Here is a 22109-nt window from a genome sequence, read left to right on the forward strand (position 1 = left end):
TATGTGTTGTATGTGTTTACTTTTCAATGCCAATTCAAAGCATTCGAACACAATGGAGTTAAATATCTTGGAGAAGAGAAGCACTGTGAAAAAAAAGAGAAACGACACAAACAAAATAAGTCAAAAGACAGATGATATACAGAAAATACGGTGGGGGGGCAGACAATGAGACCAGACAGACAGTGAGGCAGTAGGGCTGTTGGCTTTTACTGAGTGTATTTATTGAGGTTTTTTTGAAGGGCTTCAGACAGAGCACCCAAAAGGCCAAAGGCACACATACAAAGCGAGACTGGCACACAGCAGCCACCAAAGGAAGAGTCTGGCACAGGGGGCGATTGGCTGAAGCTGTATGCATCAGCGGAATATAAGCTACAATGAAAAGAGTGATAGTGGGTATCGCAGATATATATAAAAAAAACAGCTATGCTGCTTGTTGTAATGGTGATGGGAATAATATGGAAGTGGAGGCTTCTGTAGTCCTGTCGTTGCTTGTACATTGCCTTAGTTTTGCTTCTGTGTTACAAAGGTGCATTAAAATAAGTGCATTTTCCCCATGCATTATAGCTCCCTCAGATCTGACCACTGGAAACTGGGGGGAATTTGGGGGGGGGGGGGGGGCACCCAGTTCTGCCAACGGATCTGCTCATTACATCGTCATCTCAGACAGAACCATAAGTGTAGCATTTTATTTTAATAAAACTTCTTTTTTTCATATAATAAAACTACGTAACATGTTTGGGAAGTAGCATCAGCAATCAGCAAGCAGCAAGCTTATGGTCACATCAGCTGCAAATGCCATTCTATTCAACATACTAGCAGCCATTAAAAACTGCTGCACAGCAGGTTAAAATAAAGAAAAGAAAAACAATATTAGAAATATGGCACTTTCATGTTGTTCATACATAACCTGTTCCCCATCTTGATAAATCTAATCATGATCATCATCATTACTAATGTTTCACTGCATTTAAAAGTGAAAGTAACCAGAATACTGAATTATTGCTAACATTATAATCATAACATCTGAGTCAATATGATAATAAGAATAATGACAATTGTTATACACGGTTCTTACAATATCAGTATTGTATAATTCCATACAGAAAATAACAGTCACAATATTCGGAAAGGGACGCAGTCAAGGGTGGGCTCAGGGCATGCATGGCGGAGAGTTCACGGAGAGAAAAGGATGGGATGGCCTCTTTTCAGACAAGAGGCACTTAAGCAGCTGTCACTCAAGACTCGTTAAAATATGCGCCCACACACACACACATACATTTTTTCCCTTTTCCATTAATAGATAATCTTGATTTTTTAAATTTTTATTTTCACTTTAAATACACCGTAAATCTATGCTATAGTATTCCTGTTACAATAGGTAGGAGAGACATTCCTGGTGACTGACTAACCAGAATTCCTACTGCAAGACCTGCAGACTAGTCACTGATCCAGGTACTATCATCAGTGTCATCAGGAGTGTAAAGAAATAACACCTGTCTACCAGGCAAGGCGTGAGACTGGCAACGGTCAGCATACATGGACAGGAAAGCAAAATAATAAGTCCACATAAACGCATATTCACAACCTCGGACATGACGATAAGTAATACTCCTGAAAGGGCTGGACTTTGACACAGTTTCACACTGACGCATGCAGACGACGGACCTACACAGGACGGTTGGTAAATACAGTTCAGAGCAAAGGGGGTAGATTTCACAAGTCTGTATCTTCTCGCTGACCCCCTCTCCTGTAGAAGCCAGCTACTGTCAGTCCCACCTGAGGCAATGGCCTGACACAGAACTCCCATCACATTTAACAGTGCCAAGCCAATTATCCCCCCTCCCCCGTTTGCATTACAGGAAGCACGCCCTTAAAGGATGAGGGGGTAGCAGAATGTTATCGATCTGCCGGCACGGCAACAACACCAGTGGCACAAACAAAATTGCTGCCAGGAAAAAAAAACCTAAAATGAATATGGACACACCTGAGAGGGGTTGAAAAAACAGAACAAGCTTACGTGAATAACACAAACATACACAGTGACCTCACTCTGCACACGGCAGTGTGCTTCAGTGCAGTTATTTTAGAGTGCACAGTGATAAAATGGCTACTGATCAATAGCTTCCGTTTGTCCTGGAGACAAATAAACACAGAGACAGCGGACGAGATAAATAGTGGAACGGCCTGGAGTCATGGGAAAAACAGCCATATTAGCACCACAAACACCAACACACCAAACAGTGCCAACTAGTGGTAGATAATACAAAACGAACGAATCACAAAAATGAAATGAAATCCTTAAGTTAAAAACAACTGAGTTTTTGGATCCTGAGGATCAGAGTGAAAGAGGGTTCCCCTGTCTCAAATATGTGCGCACCGATGCTCACCCCCGGGCGCACACACATACATACATGCACTCGCACTTAGTTTTTTTGAGGTTGAAAACGTACAGCTTTTCCTGATATTCTCTGAAATTCATTCTTACGGTCAACCGTGCCACTCCATAACACATGCTTCTTCAAACTGAAAGCAGAAAAGCACTCCATTGCTGCATAGGTCTGACGATGCACACGGCAATGTTTCTGCTCTTACTGGATGTGCACAGAGGACATTGCCCCCTTCTCTATCACCGTTTTGGACTGATTCACCAGTAGCAAATGCGTTGAGAAAAAACGTGGAGAAATCTGTGAGGAATCTGTGTTCTACTGCCAGTCACGTCATTGCTTTCGGTTTTGTGATAGTAAGCCTCAACTTTTGTCCCAACAATCAAAATATGGAGTGATGCGGTCACCCTACACCCTACCCTCTCTCATTCCATCAATTCCTCCCACGCCCCCTCTCCTTTCTGCTCTCCACTCAAAGGTCCGCACAGCGCTCCTGTTTGCTGTAGTGGTCAAACTGACTCTTCCAGTGCATCATGTAGGAGCTCCAGCGATGGAACTCCACCTTCCACTGTCGTTCTGCTTCATCGATGTTGTCTGAGAGAAAAAAAAAGAGAAAAGAAGTGTGGGAGGTCTTTCTTACACTATCTCACTTGTCTTATGTTTCCTGTCCGCATCCCTAAAAGCCCCCCTCATTTCCGAGGCCTTTGTCCTCAAAGCCAAAATCATCCCAGTGACCCCTTACTTGACTCCAAACAGGCCACAAATGACATTTTCCACTAGTGTGGCACCAGAACCAGTCAGCCTTTTGATAAAACAGCCTGATTCTCAACATATTTTTTCCCGCTATCATTGTGTATTGCGTCAAATAAAACCACTCAGTGTCTGGAACTTCTCAGTACAAGGAACAATTTCAACAGAAACTAAAATAGATGAAGAGAGTTTTGTGAAAATAATTACACCAGCTGTTAAAATCACAGTTTTTAAATATAATATCCAAATTAAGAAGAATTTCAGATAATATTATAAAACTGAAATAATAGATAAGGGGATGAAATCCTAAAATGTATTTATTGATGTCGCATTTACTGCACTTAAACTCTATTGATATTGAAATGTATGTGTATGGTATACAAATAATACTTTTCAATAATTATAATATACAAAACATGTGTATAATAATTTGTTGTATGTATATGATTGACATTGGTCACACCGATTGCTAAATATACCATGAATAGCCCTGAAACACAAAGTGTGGCGAGTACCTGTGATGTTGAGGAGCCGAGGCAGGAAGCGGTTCCACAGGGCACACACTTGTGTCCTCAGGCCACGATGCACCTTCAACTGCTCTATGTTCAGGCTTACGTGCTTCTGCTCGTTCGCTGTGAACAGAGGCCACCTTCGCCGGCTGTCAATGGTGCCGTCTGTGTTAATGTTGGGATTACTGGAGAAGACGACGGAAGCCGATTAGCTTTGATGATCCATAATTGTTGTTGACCCTCTATGGTCTACTACTGGCTTGTTGAGTGATCAACTTTCCCGCTCTAATCCTCCGCATCCTGCTACACTTGTGCCGCAGCCAACAACCTCTATATGTGACAGGCCTGGATTAGAGCTACTCCTACATTTATCCACTCAGCCCATGCTACAGCCATTTCTACAACCTCTATCCACCCTGCACTGTTGTCCCTCCCACCTCTACCTAATCTATACTATACTGCATGCTTTCAACATCCACTTAGCTTGTTACAGCCCACTCTTCTCTTCTCAGTGCTCCCAGACTCCCGCTCTTCTGTCCCTTTCACCCACATTCTCTTCCCACTCTGTCAGTCCATCTCACCCAGTGCGGGCGAAATTGGCCCAGTATCGCATCATGCGGCGGCTGAGCCTCTCCTCCTCTGCAGTATAGTTCAGCTTCTTTTCCAGTGGGAGGCCAAACACAAACTCGATCTCGTACCCATGAATAACCCCCATCCATTCTGGCCAAGCCAGATTGGAGGCCCGGTGATTGAAGAGGTAAAGGTACATAGCTCCTGCGTGGTTTGGTTTAGAAAAGACAGAAAGAGGAAGAGAGATAAATAGGGTTATGCATTTCATTTATTAGAGACTTTTATTGAGTGTCTTTAAATTCAGAAGTTATTACAATCCTCTATATTATAAATATAAATATGTGCATTATAAACTCAAAGTCGCCTGGTTCTAATCCACTGATATAACCTCTACAGTCCAATCCATTTCACTGTCGTTAGTCATACCTTGCGAGTTAGCTCCGCCGTTGTAGACTGCTCCTGAGTTTCCAACTCCGGGCCCTACACCTCCCGGGGGCCCACCAGCCCCTGCCTGGGAACGAAGGGCAATGTTCTGGGTGTAAGTCCTGGCAAAATGCTGAAGAGGGCAGATGACATTGTGATCGCCCACAATGTCATCCATGGCGTCACGGTTTTTCGTGGAGTTGTCTTCGTCCATCCAGTCTGTGTACTGCAGAACCACTGCCTCTAAGCCAATGTCGTTGGCATGAGGAACACTCATCTTGACTCCCTCCAGGAAGTCTTCCCTAGAAATCAGGCTTTCGTTGTCTTTGCTGAACCCAGGGGCTCCATATAATAGGAAGTATGTGCCCTCATCCTGGTTAACCCCAAGAAGAATCTGGGTGTCCTTGATGTTTCCAGAGCTGAGCATGGTATCGGGACTGTCTGGTAGCACTACCCCATCAATCATGGGGACAAAAGAAAAGCGGAATAGGCTACTGAATGGAAGTACTTGCCACTCCTGCTCGATAAGCTCGTGGGGTGACCGGTTGCGCAGGCATTCTACCAGCTCAGTGTCATTGCTAAACTGACAGCCTACCAGCTTACCCAACTGTGTAGCTCGCCTCCTGGCCTCAGCTGGACTGACAGTAGCCCAAGGGCAGTTGGGCACCCCACTCTGCATGATGGCACGGGAGAAGAGTGGGCGGCTATTGGGGATCAGGAGATGCATGCCCACAGAGGCACCCCCTGCACTCTCTCCGAATATGGTCACCTGCTTGGGGTTGCCTCCAAAAACGTGGATGTTGTCTTGCACCCACTGCAGGGCAAGTTGCTGGTCCAGCAGACCCACATTCCCAGGGGCCTCAGTAGAACCATGCAAGGCCAGGAAGCCAAAGGCACCCACGCGATAATTCATGGAAACCACCACCACCTTCTCTGTGTGAGCGAGGTAACGTCCATCGTAGACATCCAGTGAGGAGGAGCCACTGTAGAAGCCCCCGCCATAGATCCATACCATAACAGTGAGATTATGGGGCCGCTGGGTGGCTGGTACCCACACGTTCAGGTACAGGCAGTCCTCGCTCATTTCCCGGTTGGGGTTCCACATCTCAATACCAGGGAAGCCAGGGTATGAAGTGTCCACATACTGAAAACAAGCATTGGGGTAAGATGTTGCTTCAACTACTCCTGACCAGGGCTTTTTTGGCTCTGACCTGCGGAAGCGCCTTTTTCCTACAGGTGGCTCAGCATAAGGTATGCCCAGGAACGCAGTCACATGCCCCCGATCTGGTACTGTTAGGCGCACGCCTCGCACGCGTCCCAGCCGGGTTGTCACGGTGAAGTCTCCCTCACTCTGAGAAATAGACGAAGTTGGAAGGAGACAGAGGAGGAGGAGGAGAGGCAGGAGGAAGAAAGATGTGTGCCTCATGATGTTCAGACTGGTTTTGGAACTTCCTTTTGGCTGAAGATAGACAAAAAAGAAGAGAGGGAGAGTGATTATGTATGTGTGTATATATACCCACATATATAAACAAATGCTTAATACAAAAGGGCAATCTGAAAAAGTGCAAACAAAAGGCAGGTATGAGACTGTGCCTAATAAAAGGGCAATCTGAAAAAGCGCAAACAAAAGGGAGGTATGAGACTGTGCCTAACAAAAGGGCAATCAGAAAAAGCGCAAACAAAAGGCAGGTATGAGACTGTGCCTAATAAAATGGCAATCTGAAAAAGCGCAAACAAAAGGGAGATATGAGACTGTGCCTAATAAAAGGGCAATCTGAAAAAGCGCAAACAAAAGGCAGGTATGAGACTGTGCCTAATAAAATGGCAATCTGAAAAAGCGCAAACAAAAGGCAGGTATGAGACTGTGCCTAATAAAATGGCAATCTGAAAAAGCGCAAACAAAAGGCAGGTATGAGACTGTGCCTAATAAAAAGGCAATCTGAAAAAGCGCAAACAAAAGGCAGGTATGAGACTGTGCCTAATAAAAGGGCAATCTGAAAAAGCACAAACAAAAGGCAGGTATGAGATTGTGCCTAACAAAAGGGCAATCTGAAAAAGCACAAACAAAAGGCAGGTATGAGACTGTGCCTAATAAAAGGGCAATCTGAAAAAGCGCAAACAAAAGGCAGGTATGAGACTGTGCCTATCAAAAGGGCAACAGAGAAAAACACTTTAACTGACTAAAAATGTACTATTATGAGAGATCCAAAAATCTTAGTAGGTAAACACAAACACTTTTGCTGTTCATTGTAATTCGTAGTGTTGTGTTGTTGCCATGACATTGGGATTAGTGTAGGGGCACCATGGGGGAAAGGGGTAAATGACTTAGTCTGCAGCTGTGAGTCCAAGCTATTTCTGTCCCCTTTAGCTGTGCAGGGGCCTATTTTGGAGGTGTCACCTCCGTCTATCTTTGTCCATATCAATTGCTATACCGCCTTTTAAATCCTGAAAAGTATTATTAGCTTTTCCCCCCCAATATTCCTGATCGTTCTAATATTTTCCAGCGACGCTAAATGTGGTTGTTTGCGGATTCCAGTTTCCACGTTTTGTTTCATCAACAGCTTTTATGTGGGAAAAAAAGCAAACATATCATCTGCACCTGGACTGAAAAGATGACATCTTTAGCATGGCCTATTAACGAGTCAGGAGCATAGCGTATGTACTCAGCTGAAAATCAAGTGCACAGACAGTAGCAAGGACAAAACAGGAAGTGATCACCGTAGCTCAGAAACTGGATAGCGGACGAAAAACGCTACAGTGGTGTTGCACCAGTGACGCAGACCTGCAAATATCAGGATATCCATTAGAGTCTGTATGAAATTGCTAATCTACTCTCCATACTCTGAATGGCTTTCACTACCAACCTTTTAGCTTGTGGATCAGGCCTGGTTCTCCTGAATCAGATACTGAGCCCATAAGGACTCTGTAGGTATAGTTCCATGTGGTTACCCTCTCCTATGTGCCCATTATGACTGAATTTCACCGTTTCTCTGCTTTGAGTTTATAATCATAAGTTTCGAAATCTATGTCAGCTACCACCCTGGGTGTCTAAGTGGTTAACGACTAGAGTAATCAATTAAATATGAAAAACAAGGCATGCAACTTATAACATAAATGTTTAAAACCGCACCAGTTGATTATCACTCAACTCGTAATGTGTTTATTTTTAGATAACTTATTTATACCAATCATGCAATTAATATCACATTTACGGTTTTTTTTCCCCTGAGTTTTTGCATTCCATAATTTCTTATTATGTCAAGGCCATAATCCTTTCTAGTTTTTATAGAATACTGTTTTCATCACTAGTTGAAGTCTATTATATATTTTGTTTTAGGAGTATTCTTACCCTTCTGCACTACACTATAAGACCCCAATACACAAACTGTACTGTGCAATTTACTGAATTAAATCAAATAGCTTTTATGCACTTCATGCAGTCTATGTCATTTGTTTACATGAAATATTACTGGTCAGTAATGATGACCCTGACATCAGAAGTCAATGGACAAGGAAAGCGGGAACACGTGAACACGGAGAGGAGACAGACAAAGGGACGAGGACAGGGGTTCGAATATAGTTTGGGAAAGCAGAACTGTAGCGGGGTGTGAGCTTATGTGTCTCAATGGCGTTATTAATATCTATGAGGACAGCTGACGGGAGGAAGTGTGGCTGAGGAGAGGGAGGGATTGTGCATGTCCTATCCCAAATTAGATCCCGGAATCTGTGCAAGAAGTTGGCAGGCGGATTGATTTCAGGTTGGGATTACACACCCATGCAACATGCATCTCTTACAGACCCATTCCCTTACTGTAACTCACACCCACGTAAGATTAAATGTTGCTATAATATATAATCGCAACACATGCTTTCAGTCCTGATATGTACATACAAATAATACCCAAACTTCGACGCCTCCCCCACTTCACTGCCAACCTCTGAGCCTTAGCCTGAACCCTGTTCTTGTTGCCATAGGAACCTTGGCCTAGACTGCCAGCTACAGGCTTTCTTATTTCTGCTTATATATTATTTTTTATGCCTGTTGTCTCATATACACTCTGCTATCTTCCATTTTCTTCCCTAGGTATCACACTTCTTTAGCTTTTCCGTGCCAAAATCCTACACCTCAAACCTCCAGTCACACTCGTATATATTTCACCAGGATCATTCACCCCCCCCACACACACTTGTGTACATATCTCTGTACATTTTTTTCTTGTAAATTTTTTATATTTTAAATTTTGAATATGGACGACTGACCTACCTGTTCTGTTCTTCTATATTCCTTTTGTATAAGAGCTCTGTAACACTTAAATTTCTCATTCGTGGGATAATAAAGGTTTATTCTATTCTATTCTATTCTATTCTTACTTGCATTCCAAGGGAATATTTAGGAAGCAAATTATTTTGTTACAATTCAATGACACAAAAAACTGCACCCAAACAAACGAAAGAATATGACAGTTTGGTGGGTCAGACCCATAACAGCACAGCTGCTCGCCGCACTACTGCACAAGCTCCCCAGGCACCGTCTCCTTCACTTCCATCTGCCACCCTGTGACATGACAGACCCCGCTGTACATTTCAAAATGCTGACAGTTTGACGAGCCTCCCAGGAATCGGTGGAATTTTCCATTTCATGCTCCATCCATCTAATATTTCACACACGGACACACTTCCCGAACCAGACAGCTAGGCCTATTTAATGTAGCGCAATTATCATAAATTAAAAAGGTTGTTACTTATAATCAACATGGAGTCCAACATGCTGGCACAATTTCCTAAATAATTTCTCTAACCGGTAAATCTCAATCGTTTATATCTCTTCTTCCCTCCTCCACAGAAGAGTAACGTTACCAACAGTTTTTTTTAGGGCCATAAATTACTTGTATCATGACAGGTGATCAGATGATAGCAATTAAGAAGGCTGAGAAAGGTCGACATGAAAACTAAGAATTAAAACTTAAAAAAAAAAATTAAACTACACCTCACATGCACAGTAAAATTATAAATCATACGTTAAGCTCAAACAAATCATAATTCTATGTGGTATTAAGATTCATATTCATATGTTACTTTCAACTTGCATTACAATTACTCATGGAAATATTCATCTAAAATATTACTTAATACCTTAATAAAAAGTTACAAATGAAGTAGCTGAGCTACTGCTTAACGTATAAAACACTTTAAAAAAGCACGCACTGTAAATTGATCATTTTTTTCTTGTCAGATTAGTTGCATAGTTTATCTTAGAATAACAACTGGTTTACAGCGCTCACAAACGGTTCTTGTCACTCAGTAAGTTTTAATATTTTAATAACAAATAGTATATTCGGTAAGGTTCACAAGATGTCTGAACCACTTGAGCAGAAGTGATGGGGACACAAATAGGAGACAGAAGGCAGTTGGTGAACGTAAACAAGGCTTAATTTTAGTTAAGGTTCACGGTGCGCGTGTGTCCCTGCACCATGAAACATAAGGAAAGGGCAATTACATCACTCTTCTTTCAATGATTTGTTTTGGGTGTTGGTTACTCTTCACGTCACGCTAGACAAATCAAAACGATGTTATTGTTTATTACTCTGCACCACGATGTTTGATATGCTGCAATGAAAAACAAAATTTTGCAACGCAGAAACAGCACCACGCAGGATGAGCTCGAAAAAAAACCTAACCGGTGACAGCTGGAATTTAATATGGTTGACTCCACCACAATCCGTTTGGTTGATGCTGTTTAGTTATTAGTAGGCGCTATAAAAATACAAAAAAATTGTCGTATGGCAACATTCTTCTCCTAAATTTAATCACATTTATTGCAGAATGATCATAGTATGAGATCATTTAAAAAGCATTGCTAAAACATACTTGAATTGCACACCGAAATTCAATTTTGCATGTTGAATAAGACAGATTACTACATCACTAACAAATGTCGGACGAAAACAGAGCCACACCTGCAATGCGAAATCGCGGCATAATCCTGATTATATGCGATGAAGGTCTCCATATTACACCAGTTCGGGAGTACGACAGACTGGGCGTCTGCTGGCAAAACAGATGCGTGCAGAAACGCTTACGAGCACACTACTCCGTAGCAACACACATGCAACAGTACATGCACGAGCTGTCACACACAGTTAAAATCTCCCATACCGCTTTCTGTCCTCGATTTAAGACTCCAAGTTAAAGACTGTGTTTCTATTTGTTAAAAAATGTTTCGATTTGTTCTTTTTCTGGCTGAAGCGAGACGCCTGCGGTAAACCGTCCGTGGTGTGAATTACTATACCTGTCCCTGGCTGATAAACTCACTCAGCCGCGTTGGTTTTTGCTTCCCTTCTGTCTTCGTCCTTCAGTGGGGGTAACTGCTGCTCCAGTCTGGACTGAAGAGGTTGTTGAACTGGAGTTAATGGACTGAGTCGAGGAACTGTGGCAATGTAGAGACCAAAATGCTTAACGTCGCTCAGCGCCGCATTATATGTAAATGAGTACACAGTGCGCGCTGCACTGCTACAGCGGAGGCAAAGGATTGCCCATAATAAACCCTTTAGAATAAAAAAAAAGAAAAAAAGTACTTCTCGCGAGAATTACCATCCCACACCTTAAGGGTTGTAAATATTACAGAAATGATGAAAAGGTACAAAAATACTCAATATATTTATTATATGCTAGTTGCTTGTGAAAATATATAAAAAATTGTAATAATATGTGAAAATTTTAAATACTTATGCATGCATATGTATTGTTAGGAAGACCCATTAATCCATCCATCCATTTTCCATTCCCTCTTACACAGAGTTGTAAGGGGTGTGGAGCCTATGCTGGAAGCTACAGGTTCGAGGCAGAGAATAACTCAGGATGGGGCACCAGCCCATTGCACCTGTTTGGAACAATTTAACAATAAAAATTTTGCAATACATTTTCAGAATCCATAGACTAAAGCACTCCCCACTAAAACACATTACTAACAAACTATTTTAAAACATTGTTACAGATTTGTGTGTGAAATTTTGATTTGTAACTATTCCCTGGTTATACTTATTTGTTACTTAGTTGCACATTTCAATTTATTTTGCATAGGTGGACTCACTGCTTGAATAAACATAAATTCAGGTGTAATTGAGAGAGTAGGATATAGCCCTAAAAATAATAAATTGAAAGATTTACCACAGATTCAGCTCAAGTTGCACCTTGCAAAGTAGAACAGATTGATTAAGAAGGCCAGCAGGGATGGAGGTGGATAGGCAGTAGTGGAGAGGAGGGTGATGTGCAAACTGCTCTCCATAATGGACTATAAAGACCACCCCCTCAACACCAATATTATGAAGCATTTTCAGACACAGAATCATTTTTCCTAAATGCAAAACTGAGGACTACAGATGCACTTTCTTACCCACTGCCATGCAGAAGTGCAACGCTGCCTCTTCTAAAGGCACCTATTTTCTGAACAGACTATGTTTATATTATATAAATGAATGTTACATTTACACAGAGACACCCAATGTGCTTTACAGAACCAATGGGGAGCCCCTTGAACACCACCACTGCATAGCACCCACCTGGATGATCAGTGTTGGACATTTCCTTGTAGCTCCACATATAAATAAAGTGAGAGTAGGTGGTAAAGCATTCTGCTTCAGGGCCCCTATATTGTGGAATGGTTTACCAGCCTATGTTCGGGATGCCGATTCGGTCTCAATCTTTAAATCTCGACTGAAGACCTATTACTTCAGTTTAGATTTCCCGCAACCTAACACACCATAACTATAGTTGCTGGTGTTGCTGTACATGCCATTTTTATCTACCATGCTTGTCCATTTATGTGTCAACGCATGTTCTGACCATCCATGCTTTCTGCCTTCCCACATGTCCGGATGGTGCCTGGGGTGGGCACCATCTGAGCTGGAGTCCTGGTTCAGTCCCACGGAGGGGTGACATCGCGAATGGGACATACGAACTGTAACATTGTGGGGGCAGCATTCAGTGCCGCCCCGTACAGGCATGTGTGGAGAACAGACTTCTCTACACAGGTACACAGGTCAGCGTAGATTATGGACTCACTGATGGACTTTGTCTTGATCCTTAATCACAGCTTACACCTAGATTTTACCAAGCAAGTGTTAGTATGCTCGGGGGGGGGGGCAGCCAGTTGACCTTGGACCCCCAGAGGTTTTTTTTTCCTTACCTGGGAGTTTTTGGTTCCTCTCCTCCGTTGTCATCTGGCTTTCTTTATTTAATTTCTTTCCTTCCTTTTTCCCGTTCTGCATTACTCTCTCTAACGATGTTGTAATGTACCACAACACATCCATGTAAAGCACCCTGGGAGAACTCTGTTGTGAAAGGCGCTATATAAAAATAAGTTGAATTGAAGTGAATTTCAGTTCTAGAAGCTACAAATCCAGACCAAGATTTTGTTTCTACCAACCAGTTGAGCACTTTATTCATTTGGGCTGCAATCGGGTGGTGGAGGGTTGAGGGAAGTGTTAGTTGGTCTGGATTTGCAGCTTCTGGACCCGAAAAACCAGACACTACAGATGATATGACAGCAGTTATTCTGCCGTGGTACACTCACCACACAGTAGTTAAGGGACAGGACAGAATTCACTAATTACATACAGGGGATGATTAGGGGGCCAGATTGGAAAGGGGCACAGATTAAGCCAGGGCATCGAGTTACCACCTCTACTCTTTCAGAAGATCTGGGCATCTTTTATGGCCCCAGAGAGTCAGAACCTCAGCTTTAGGTTTCATCTGAAGGGTGGCACCATTTTTACAGCACAGTGTCCCTGTCACTGCACTGGGGCATTGGGATCCACACAGACCACTGGATGGATTTCCCTGTTGGCCATACCAACACCTCTTTTAGCAGCAACCCAGCATTCCCAGTTGATCTCCCATCCAAGTACTGGGCAGGGCCAAACCCGATTAGCATCAGATTTATTACCCAGTCTGAACTGCAGGTGGTATGGCTGCAAATGGAATGTATTCCATATATTCCATTTGCACAACTGCCATTTGCACAACAGTCATTGTGTACTATATTTACCATGTTACATGTGGTACCTGTGGTTTGGCACAGTTTTTTATTTATTCTATGACTTATGGTTATTATATTACTGATTAAAATAGTTTTATAGTGTATTTGTTGTGTTTTTAGTTATATTATCATTTGTTGTATTAATTTCTACTTACATTCTCCTTCGTTGTATTTCCTTCTGGGCTGTTGGACAAATAAATTTCCCTCCCTGGGTAACAATAAATGTCCATTTGATCATTCCTGGGAAATTCGCTCTCATGTTGCAACAGCACCCGTCAGACATGGTGCTGCCATCAAACACAGGCAAACAATCCACCAGTGCTACGCTCTGCGTAGTCAGTTTTCCATGGTGCTGCACTAATCCCAACATGACGTCCTTAACCCCGACCCATCCCTAACGTTAACTATAAGTAACCAAACAAAATGCGAGACTTTTGGCATTTAAAATTTTTTGAGTGCATTCACTTATCTTTGTGGGGACCATTTTTAAGTTCTCACAACTTCAAAATAACACGTTTTTATTACATTGTGGAGGACATTTTGTCCCCCACAAAGTAATATAAACCTAATCCATACACACACACACACACACACACACACACACACACACACACATGCACACGCACACACGCAAACACACATAGTACAAACCTGAGCACGACTCACAAATTCAAAGACTGGTGACTAACACAGGGCAGAGTAGCATGAACATGAATAGCTGAAATAGCTACTCTTTCCCTCCATAAATCTGTATCTTGTTTGTCAGCATTCCTCTCTTTATGGTGTGTCGGCAATGAATGTGCCCTTCCAATTTAATCTTCAGTGATGAAGCGACTTGGAGAAAGGTGCAGTGTTGGATAGAAGCGGAGAAGAGGTGGCAGGTCGATACATTTGGGCTGCAATAGGACGGTGGGGGGGGGGAGTGTCAGTTAGTAATTAAGGAGAGTGCCTGAGAGCACCTCCATGCACACACACACACACACACACACACATAAGCACGCACACACACACAGGTTTGTAATTTTATCTTTGTGGGGACTCTCCATCCATTTCTATGGTGAAAGCTCTAATCCCAACACGACAACCTTAACCCCTACCCAGCTTTTTTAGTTTTTTGATTGCATGCACAGATCATTGTGGGGACCTGAAAAATGGTCCCTAGAACATCAAAAAAACTGGTTGTGGGACATCTGGTCCACACAAAATAATGTAAACCTGATACACACACACACACACACACACACCCTCCCCAGCAGGAGACAGTGAAATATGTCCATACAGGCTGCTTCTCATGCTGTCTGCAGTCACTTTGTATAGCTGAGCCTGAGTGAAGGTATGTGGACGTATGCTTCTATTGTACTCTGTACATCGATCATGCTATAGAATTGGTACTGTGCATGGTGTTATTTCATTGACAGTGACTACAGTACATATATACAGTAGTTTCGTTGTCGAGGAAAGTGTTAAAGTGCACACATATGGAGTCATTTTAAGACAGGCAGTGTCATAGTAATGTACACATTTTGTTATTCAGTGTCAAAATGAAAGTACACTAGTAACCAGGAGGTGCCTGTTCGTTCCCATAATAATTATTTGTGTTGTACCACCGGAAACCCTATATTTATGTTGGTGAGAGTAACTGTGATTGAAGTAAGCTGCCTTGGATAAAAGTGCGTAGTTATTACGGGACGACATTATTGGGTATTTTGGAATGGACAGTCATGTGACTTTGCTGAACAGTGAAGTGACTGTGAGCATTTTATTTGTTCACACAACTGAATCTTTGATCTACAGAACCTAACACCAGTGCTGGTGGACAGACCTAAAGTTTGTGCCACCACGAATTGGGTCACAAACCAACTTTGACAATTTTTAATACCCACAGGCCTCATTATTTGTTAACAATTCAAAACATTAATTCTTATATATTATACTATGAATCTAAAACTATTTAGGATAAAAATATTTATAGATGGTCTGTATGAGTCTGTTGACTCATAAGTCTATGTGTCTGCACTGGTGTGCAGATAAAGTTGTACTATCATTTCCCTTGGTGCCCAGCTTGCCGTCTCAATGTTAATGCAGCCGACATTGATTATCTGCCTTGGCTGAATCCGAAACCTGCAGCCGTTCCCATTGCCCACAATTAATTCGCCTTGATTCAATCAGGGTAATTATCAATTATCTGAAAACCAGAACATCAGGGCAGGAGGGGATGAACCAATGAGAGAGAAAAGCATTTGAGAGTGAGAGAGAGAACTGAAAGGAACCCAAGAAGCAGAGGTTTGCTTTGTGAGATATGCATTGTTTAGTGTGACAGACCAGGAACACCGCCCACCAAATGCTATACCCCATCCAAGATGCTCTGTACCTGAACCAGAATGAATCATTCATACTGAAAAACCTTTGGGGTCTATTACAGATGGACAGTAATCCATAAATAAAAGCCAGAAATTATTTTTCCTTGCCAGGATGTCATTATCCAAATTTTAACAGGATGCTTTTATTGACACAAGTGAGTGAAACAGTTACATCATCCATCCATCTTCCAACTACATATCTTAGAGGTGGGGTCCTGGGTCTTTTGAAAGTAGCGCAGGGAGCAAGGGAGGAGAGCAAGGTGCACAGGACACTAGTCCATCACAGTGCACAAGCACATCATCATACACTATGGGCAGTTAGCTGAACTGCATGCTTTTGGAATGCGGAAGGAAATTCACATGACACAAGGATAATGAATTTGTTCACTATGATCAAGGCTTGAAGCACTAATTCCAAGCACTATGGTGCAAAGCTGATTCCCCTATTACCTAAACTAAACTTGGCTTACTAAGTGAGAGACGTGAACTCCATGGCACTCATGACACTCACTATGCAGAGTCTGTGGTGATATCACAGTGTTGGGTGTTTACCCAACAAGGTGTAGAGAAGCCATAAAAAAGCTCTTTTTGAAATCTAACTTGTCTTAGAAATGTTCGACTTTGCCGAAAAGGAGGACTTCTTATGCTTAAGAGTCCGAAAAGGAAACAAAATGTCCAGGTCCACAGATAGCACATCTTGTCGGCTCAGCAGTAGATGCAGTATCCATATAACTAATGCAGGCGGAGTCTAAAACCGCAGCAAGGCAGCTAGAGTGAGAGAAAGAGCTTTCTCAGGCTAATCTATAACAAGGCTGTTAAAAGCATCCATGTGCTGACCCAGGGCTATGATCTAATTGCTGCTCTGTTAGTGATTGCCTAGAGAGATCAATCTTTTTCCTACTTTTGTGCCTTTGCCATCCTCCCTGTTTTTACTGCCCTTCTTTTGCTCCTTCCTACAAATAGACCATGCAGGGAAATGCAAAAAGAGACCCTTAGTACTGAGTGTGAAGAGCATGAGATAGCAGTAAGTCAACAGACCAGAGGATACTGATAAAAAAGTACAAGCACCATGGTATCAACTGCAGGTGAAAATGGAAGCCGAGGTAGAATTTTCTCCAGGGGGGACATTTTTGTTGTCCAGGAATATTAGGGAAATAAATTCCAACATAATCTCTGATCCATCTATGATCTTCCAACTGCTCGGACAGGGTTGCAGAGGTGCTGCAGAAGCAGCAGACTCTGGACAGGATACATGCAGCCACACACCCACACTACTGGCAATTTAGAGACACCAACTGCATATTCAAATCCATTCTCTGTTCTCTTTCTGTGGAGTTTGCACGCTGTCCCTGTGTTGCACAGGTTTCCTTCAGATATTCCGGTTTCCTCACACATCCAAAGACATGCAGCTATTCTATTTGGTGTCTCACATATATGCACTCTGCAATGAGCCGGCATCCCATCCGGGTTGTACCCCAGCTTTGTGATCTATGCTGCTTGGGACGGGCACCAAGCCTGTTGCGACCCTGAGCAGAACTGTGTTAGGAAACCACTACAATTATGGGAAGAACATGCAAACTACACAGACCCAGAGCAGCAGCCTGATTTGAACCCCAAACCTGGGATGTGAGAAGCAGCAATACTACACGACGAGCCTCAGTGCCATCCTATAGTCTCACCCCCCAAAAAATAAAAAAATTAAGGCAAAACTATTTACACATTCACAATGAATTCTTTATGCATACATAGAACATTCACTGAACCTTCATAATGCATTAATAAGGCATTCATAAAACATTCATAAGTGGCATGTAAGTATACTATAACATCCTAAAATGCCTTAATAGCTTAAATATACATTTATAATAAGCATTATATAATAATAACAAGCATTATAATTGTATTATACCATATAATCATACCCCTGACAGAGATAACCTTCCTCACCTGTTTTTTTAGCTAATCTCCCTTTACCTCGATATTATCCACCTAGAAATCAGGAGCAATAACCATGATAATATCTACCATGGTGTGTAGCAACTTTCTGTATCTACAGGAGGACTTTAGACTTCTCAAGAGAAACAGCCTACTTCTTTGTTTACTGCTTCTGTGATATCTTGCCAATGCAGTCAGTTACAGCACCACACCTTTTCCACATTACACCTTGGATGGTGCCACTGGACAGTAGCTTCCTGCCCCACCTGAAGTCAACCACTAGCTGCTATGTTTTTCCATCATTGAGCTGCAGGTGGTTCTCCTGAATCATAAGAGAAAATAGCATCTGAAAGAGTCAGAGTCAGTTAATTGGCCTGTTGGTGAGTTCTGTAATCAACCTGCATCTCCTTGAACCTCTTCACCAGCTGGGAAAGCTGGATGTTACACACACTGGATTAGTTAAAGAAAAGAATCTGCATCAGTTTGTCCAGAAAACATTTCTAAAAATGGTCTGAGGTTTTGGAGGACTGGCCTCTGAAATATGGAGATTACATGAGATGTTAGTGGGTGGAATATTCTAATAAATTTTCTACTAAAATAAATTATGCAGTTTTTAGTGGGCCAGGAATATACCATCCACCCATCCATCTATCTACACTTTCCTGTGCTGACCTAAAAGAAAGAGCAGTAAAATATTGCCACCTACTTGTTATAATCAGGTATTGCAGGAAATTCCTACCTAAAAAAAATTCAGTTCTTATCGGACAAATGTACCAAAGTGCCTGAGAAAAACTGTAAAAATGTCTGGCCTGGGCATCCTCTGATTCACTCTAATTTGATCTGGTAGCAGCTAGGGAGTCAGGGGATGAGGAAACTGCTGGTTGCAAGTCAGGAGGCTGCCAAGGTGAGGACAGGAGACGACATTAAGAGATGAGGCTGGAGCTGACAGGACAACAGGAGACAAGGCTGGAGCTGATGGAATACCTGGAGGTGAGCAGGGAATAGACAGGACACCTGGAGGTGAGAAGGGCAAAGACGGTACCTCTGGAGGTGAGCAGGGAGAAGGGGACCCCTTTGGGCCAGGAGCCAGGAATACAGGCTGAATGACCCTCACTGGGCCGAGAGCCTGGAGCGTGGGCAGAGTGGCCCTCTATGGACCGGACTGTGGAACACTTGGCAGAGCTGGCCCCTGTGGGCTGGGTTCTGGAGGTTTGGAATGAGCAGCAACTTCCCCTGGGCAAAGTTCTGGAGGCACGCTATCATGCGGGGGCGTATTTTCTGCAAGAGAAGAATACTGTAACATTTATAAGGTGAATTGTTTTTTAAATTCAGAACAACAGAAATTAAAACGCAACCTTTATGCATATAAAATTATAGTAAAAGCTCAGTCATTGAAGTAGTTTAATGTGCCGAGTGTAACCTATAATCACGTGACTGTTGTGCAGGATTATTTTTTAAGTGTAATTATGCATGTCATGCATATTCGTTCCAGGATTTTATATGACATTCACCAGGTTTTAAGTGCAATGTCACATACAATCATACTCTTTATTTAATCAAAGTCCATATTGCACATCTTTAGATAAATAAAGCCAGTTACTTTCTGTTGTTCTATTGTCTATGTATACTGAGTACACAGAACAGAGGACAATCTCTATGCTCTTTGAAATATGTAAACACCTGGCTAGGTCTTCCTCTATGTGTTTCATTCTTATTATGGGGAATCTTAGCAAATATAATTATCTTTTCATCCATCCATTCATTTTTTGATCTGAGTCTGGGTCGTGGGAGAAGCAGCCTGAGCAAGGATGTCCAGACCTTCCTCTCTCTAGCCACCTCCTCCAGCTCCTCTGGGGGGAAACAAAGGCATTCCTAGGCCAGGTGAGAGATCTACTCAGTGTGTCCTAGGTCTGCCACAGGGTCTCCTCCTGGTTGGACATGCCTGAAGCACCTCTCCAGGGAGGCATCCGGAATAGACCCCTAAATCTCAACTGGCTCCTTTCAATGTGGAGGAACAGCGGCTCGACTTTGAGCCTCTCCTGAATGTCTGAGCTCCTCACCCTATCTCTAAGGCTGAGCCCAGACACTGAAAAATAAAGTCATTCCTGCCCCCCGTTTCTGCAATATCATTCATCCAGTCCCCACCCATAGCTCATGATCATAGGTACAGGTGGGAACACAGATTGAATGGTAAATTGACAGCTTCACCTTCCGGCTCAGCTCTGTTTTTACGACAACACAATGGTATGACATACGCATGACTGCTGGTGATACACTGATCTGCCTGTCAATCTCCTGCTCCCTTCATCCAGGGGCATTGGACACAAAAAAGACGGTAGCTTTGATATTTGTTTTTCACTGGTTGTAAATGCATATGTATCCAAGAGAGTGTTTTGCCTTGTTTTCTTTTGACGCATGGTTTCTTGGATACCTAAATGAACTCTAACCCTTTCATTGATTTACTCAACGTTTTACTGTTGCTTATTTAGTCATCAAATTTATGTAATAATGGGTGCAGCTGGTACTCCTTACACCACCCAGAAGCCCTGTTGTCATGAGTAGTTTATACATATTTTTTGCGCATGGTTAATGTAAGCACCAAAAGTTAAAATTGATTAGACAAAGTAATTTCAGATTAAATTTCCTTCACTGTATGAGCTGACCTTGTCTTACACAGCCTCTCTCTGTCTTCTATTTACTTATTATATGGAACTTGCCTACACACCGGTACGGCGTTTTTGAAAGCGGTTCAGCATTACATTTCTTTAGTAGAGGTAATAATGACACTATTACAAACATTGGTAGTGCTATATATTGCTAATCATCGAATCGGAACCATGGACCCGATACGTTTGAACCACTCCCAAAACTCAATTATACCCTATGTCAGAATTGCACGCATCATGCTATGTAAAATACTAAAATGTCAGCCTAGTTAAATATAATCTCCCTAGCTTCAAGTCATCGATTTGTGTAAGGGATCTTATAATATTGCAAGGTCTTATAGCAAGCAGGCTATGTTAACATCATCAAACCTGTTATTATGCTACCCTGTGTAAGGGTTGCCAGGTCCAGCAAAAATGTCCAGCCCAAGGTCTACTTAAAATCCACCCAACGGAAGCTGAAACTAGCCCAGTATTTGAAATCCCAATATACTGTATCTCAAAGCAATAAACCAGTATTTTGCATGCCGATCACATTCAAATGCTTAACATTTTGCAACTCTTTCCACCAGAGTTGCCAACTGTGGTCAGCAGGAGGGAGTGACCCTATTTTATCAGTAGATGACTTGCAACCCGCGACTTCCTAATATTTACCCGCAATTGTATTTTCAAAATAGCCCGGCCTAATTGAGCAGGAAAACCGCGAACCTGTCAACTCGGCTCGGTGTTTCAAGCAGCTGGGTAATCTGAGCGGGAAGGTTTTTTATGTTTATCAAGCAGATAAATGGAAGGAAGCTAAAAATCTGCTGTAATCTTTATGTGCGCTTATCTCTATTTTTATTTTACAGTGGATAGTGATGGTGATGAGTCTGATCACTGAAGAAATACATTTTACAGTTTTGCGTGCGTCCCTGTTTTCCTTTTTCACTTCACAGCACAGTGCCCTTTAAAAATCCACATAACGAATCAGATCCATACTGACCCCCCCAAGCCCCAAAAACGATGCGTTCCGTACAGAATACTCGATCCATTCCTTCCATCATACTGCATTCATACCGTGCCCAAGTCTCTGGGACTATTATTGTAGCAAAATTATTTTCAAATGTTATGTGACTTTCATGATTAAAATTCATGATTATGCAAATATATTTACATATCGAATCAGTAATTAATAATGGAACTTATAATGGTGCTGTTGATTCACACATAATGGTTGAAACAATATAATCCTACTTGAATTAATTGAATGTATCAAACAATTATGCAAATTTGCTTAAGTAAGGGATTTCTATGTTCTATAAAGGAACTAACATGTTAGCCAAAATACTGCTTGTTCAGCAAGGGGCCCGGGTAAAGGCAAAGGCATGATCTGAGAAGTAAGCTGTTGCAAAAGATATTATAAAATACATGCATGGTATTGGATAAGGAGTAATGTAGAAAAGGAGAACAAGGAGCACATATGGGAAGTGACATAAAGT

General features: G+C 42.2%; 1 protein-coding gene and 1 long non-coding RNA gene across 6 annotated transcripts; one reads left to right on the forward strand and one right to left on the reverse strand.

The window, feature by feature from the left end:
- ache (acetylcholinesterase) lies at positions 1-11170 on the reverse strand. Of its 4 annotated transcripts, none has more exons than XM_049028179.1 (5): positions 10949-11170; positions 4640-6095; positions 4225-4417; positions 3650-3828; positions 1-2978 (listed from the first exon to the last, which is right to left on the reverse strand). In XM_049028179.1, exons 2-5 carry the CDS (start codon positions 6060-6062, stop codon positions 2857-2859), a joined length of 1917 nt encoding a protein of 638 aa, XP_048884136.1. In that variant the 5' UTR covers positions 6063-6095; positions 10949-11170; the 3' UTR covers positions 1-2856. The 4 variants fall into 4 exon arrangements, with proteins under 4 accessions (XP_048884136.1, XP_048884134.1, XP_048884137.1 ...); XM_049028177.1 differs by having other exon boundaries at positions 10926-11170; XM_049028180.1 differs by lacking the exon at positions 10949-11170 and adding an exon at positions 10793-10926.
- LOC125750410 (uncharacterized) lies at positions 6171-6772 on the forward strand. Of its 2 annotated transcripts, none has more exons than XR_007400332.1 (4): positions 6171-6270; positions 6326-6435; positions 6546-6655; positions 6711-6772. It is a non-coding gene; the product is annotated as an uncharacterized LOC125750410 (long non-coding RNA). The 2 variants fall into 2 exon arrangements; XR_007400333.1 differs by having other exon boundaries at positions 6601-6655; positions 6711-6749.
- Positions 11171-22109: the final 10939 nt, after the last annotated feature.

The sequence above is a fragment of the Brienomyrus brachyistius genome, chromosome 10, assembly GCF_023856365.1.
Source record: "Brienomyrus brachyistius isolate T26 chromosome 10, BBRACH_0.4, whole genome shotgun sequence".
Taxonomy (NCBI): Eukaryota; Metazoa; Chordata; class Actinopteri; order Osteoglossiformes; family Mormyridae; genus Brienomyrus; species Brienomyrus brachyistius.

Bases quoted from the DNA above. Each gene is read 5' to 3' on its own strand.
- ache (XM_049028179.1), bottom strand. From the start codon at position 6,062: ATGAGGCACACATCTTTCTTCCTCCTGCCTCTCCTCCTCCTCCTCTGT. The intron at 4,418-4,639 runs GTATGACTAACG...CAAACCACGCAG, and splicing joins CGGCGGAGCTAACTCGCAAG to GAGCTATGTACCTTTACCTC. The intron at 2,979-3,649 runs GTACTCGCCACA...TTTTTCTCTCAG, and splicing joins TCGGCTCCTCAACATCACAG to ACAACATCGATGAAGCAGAA.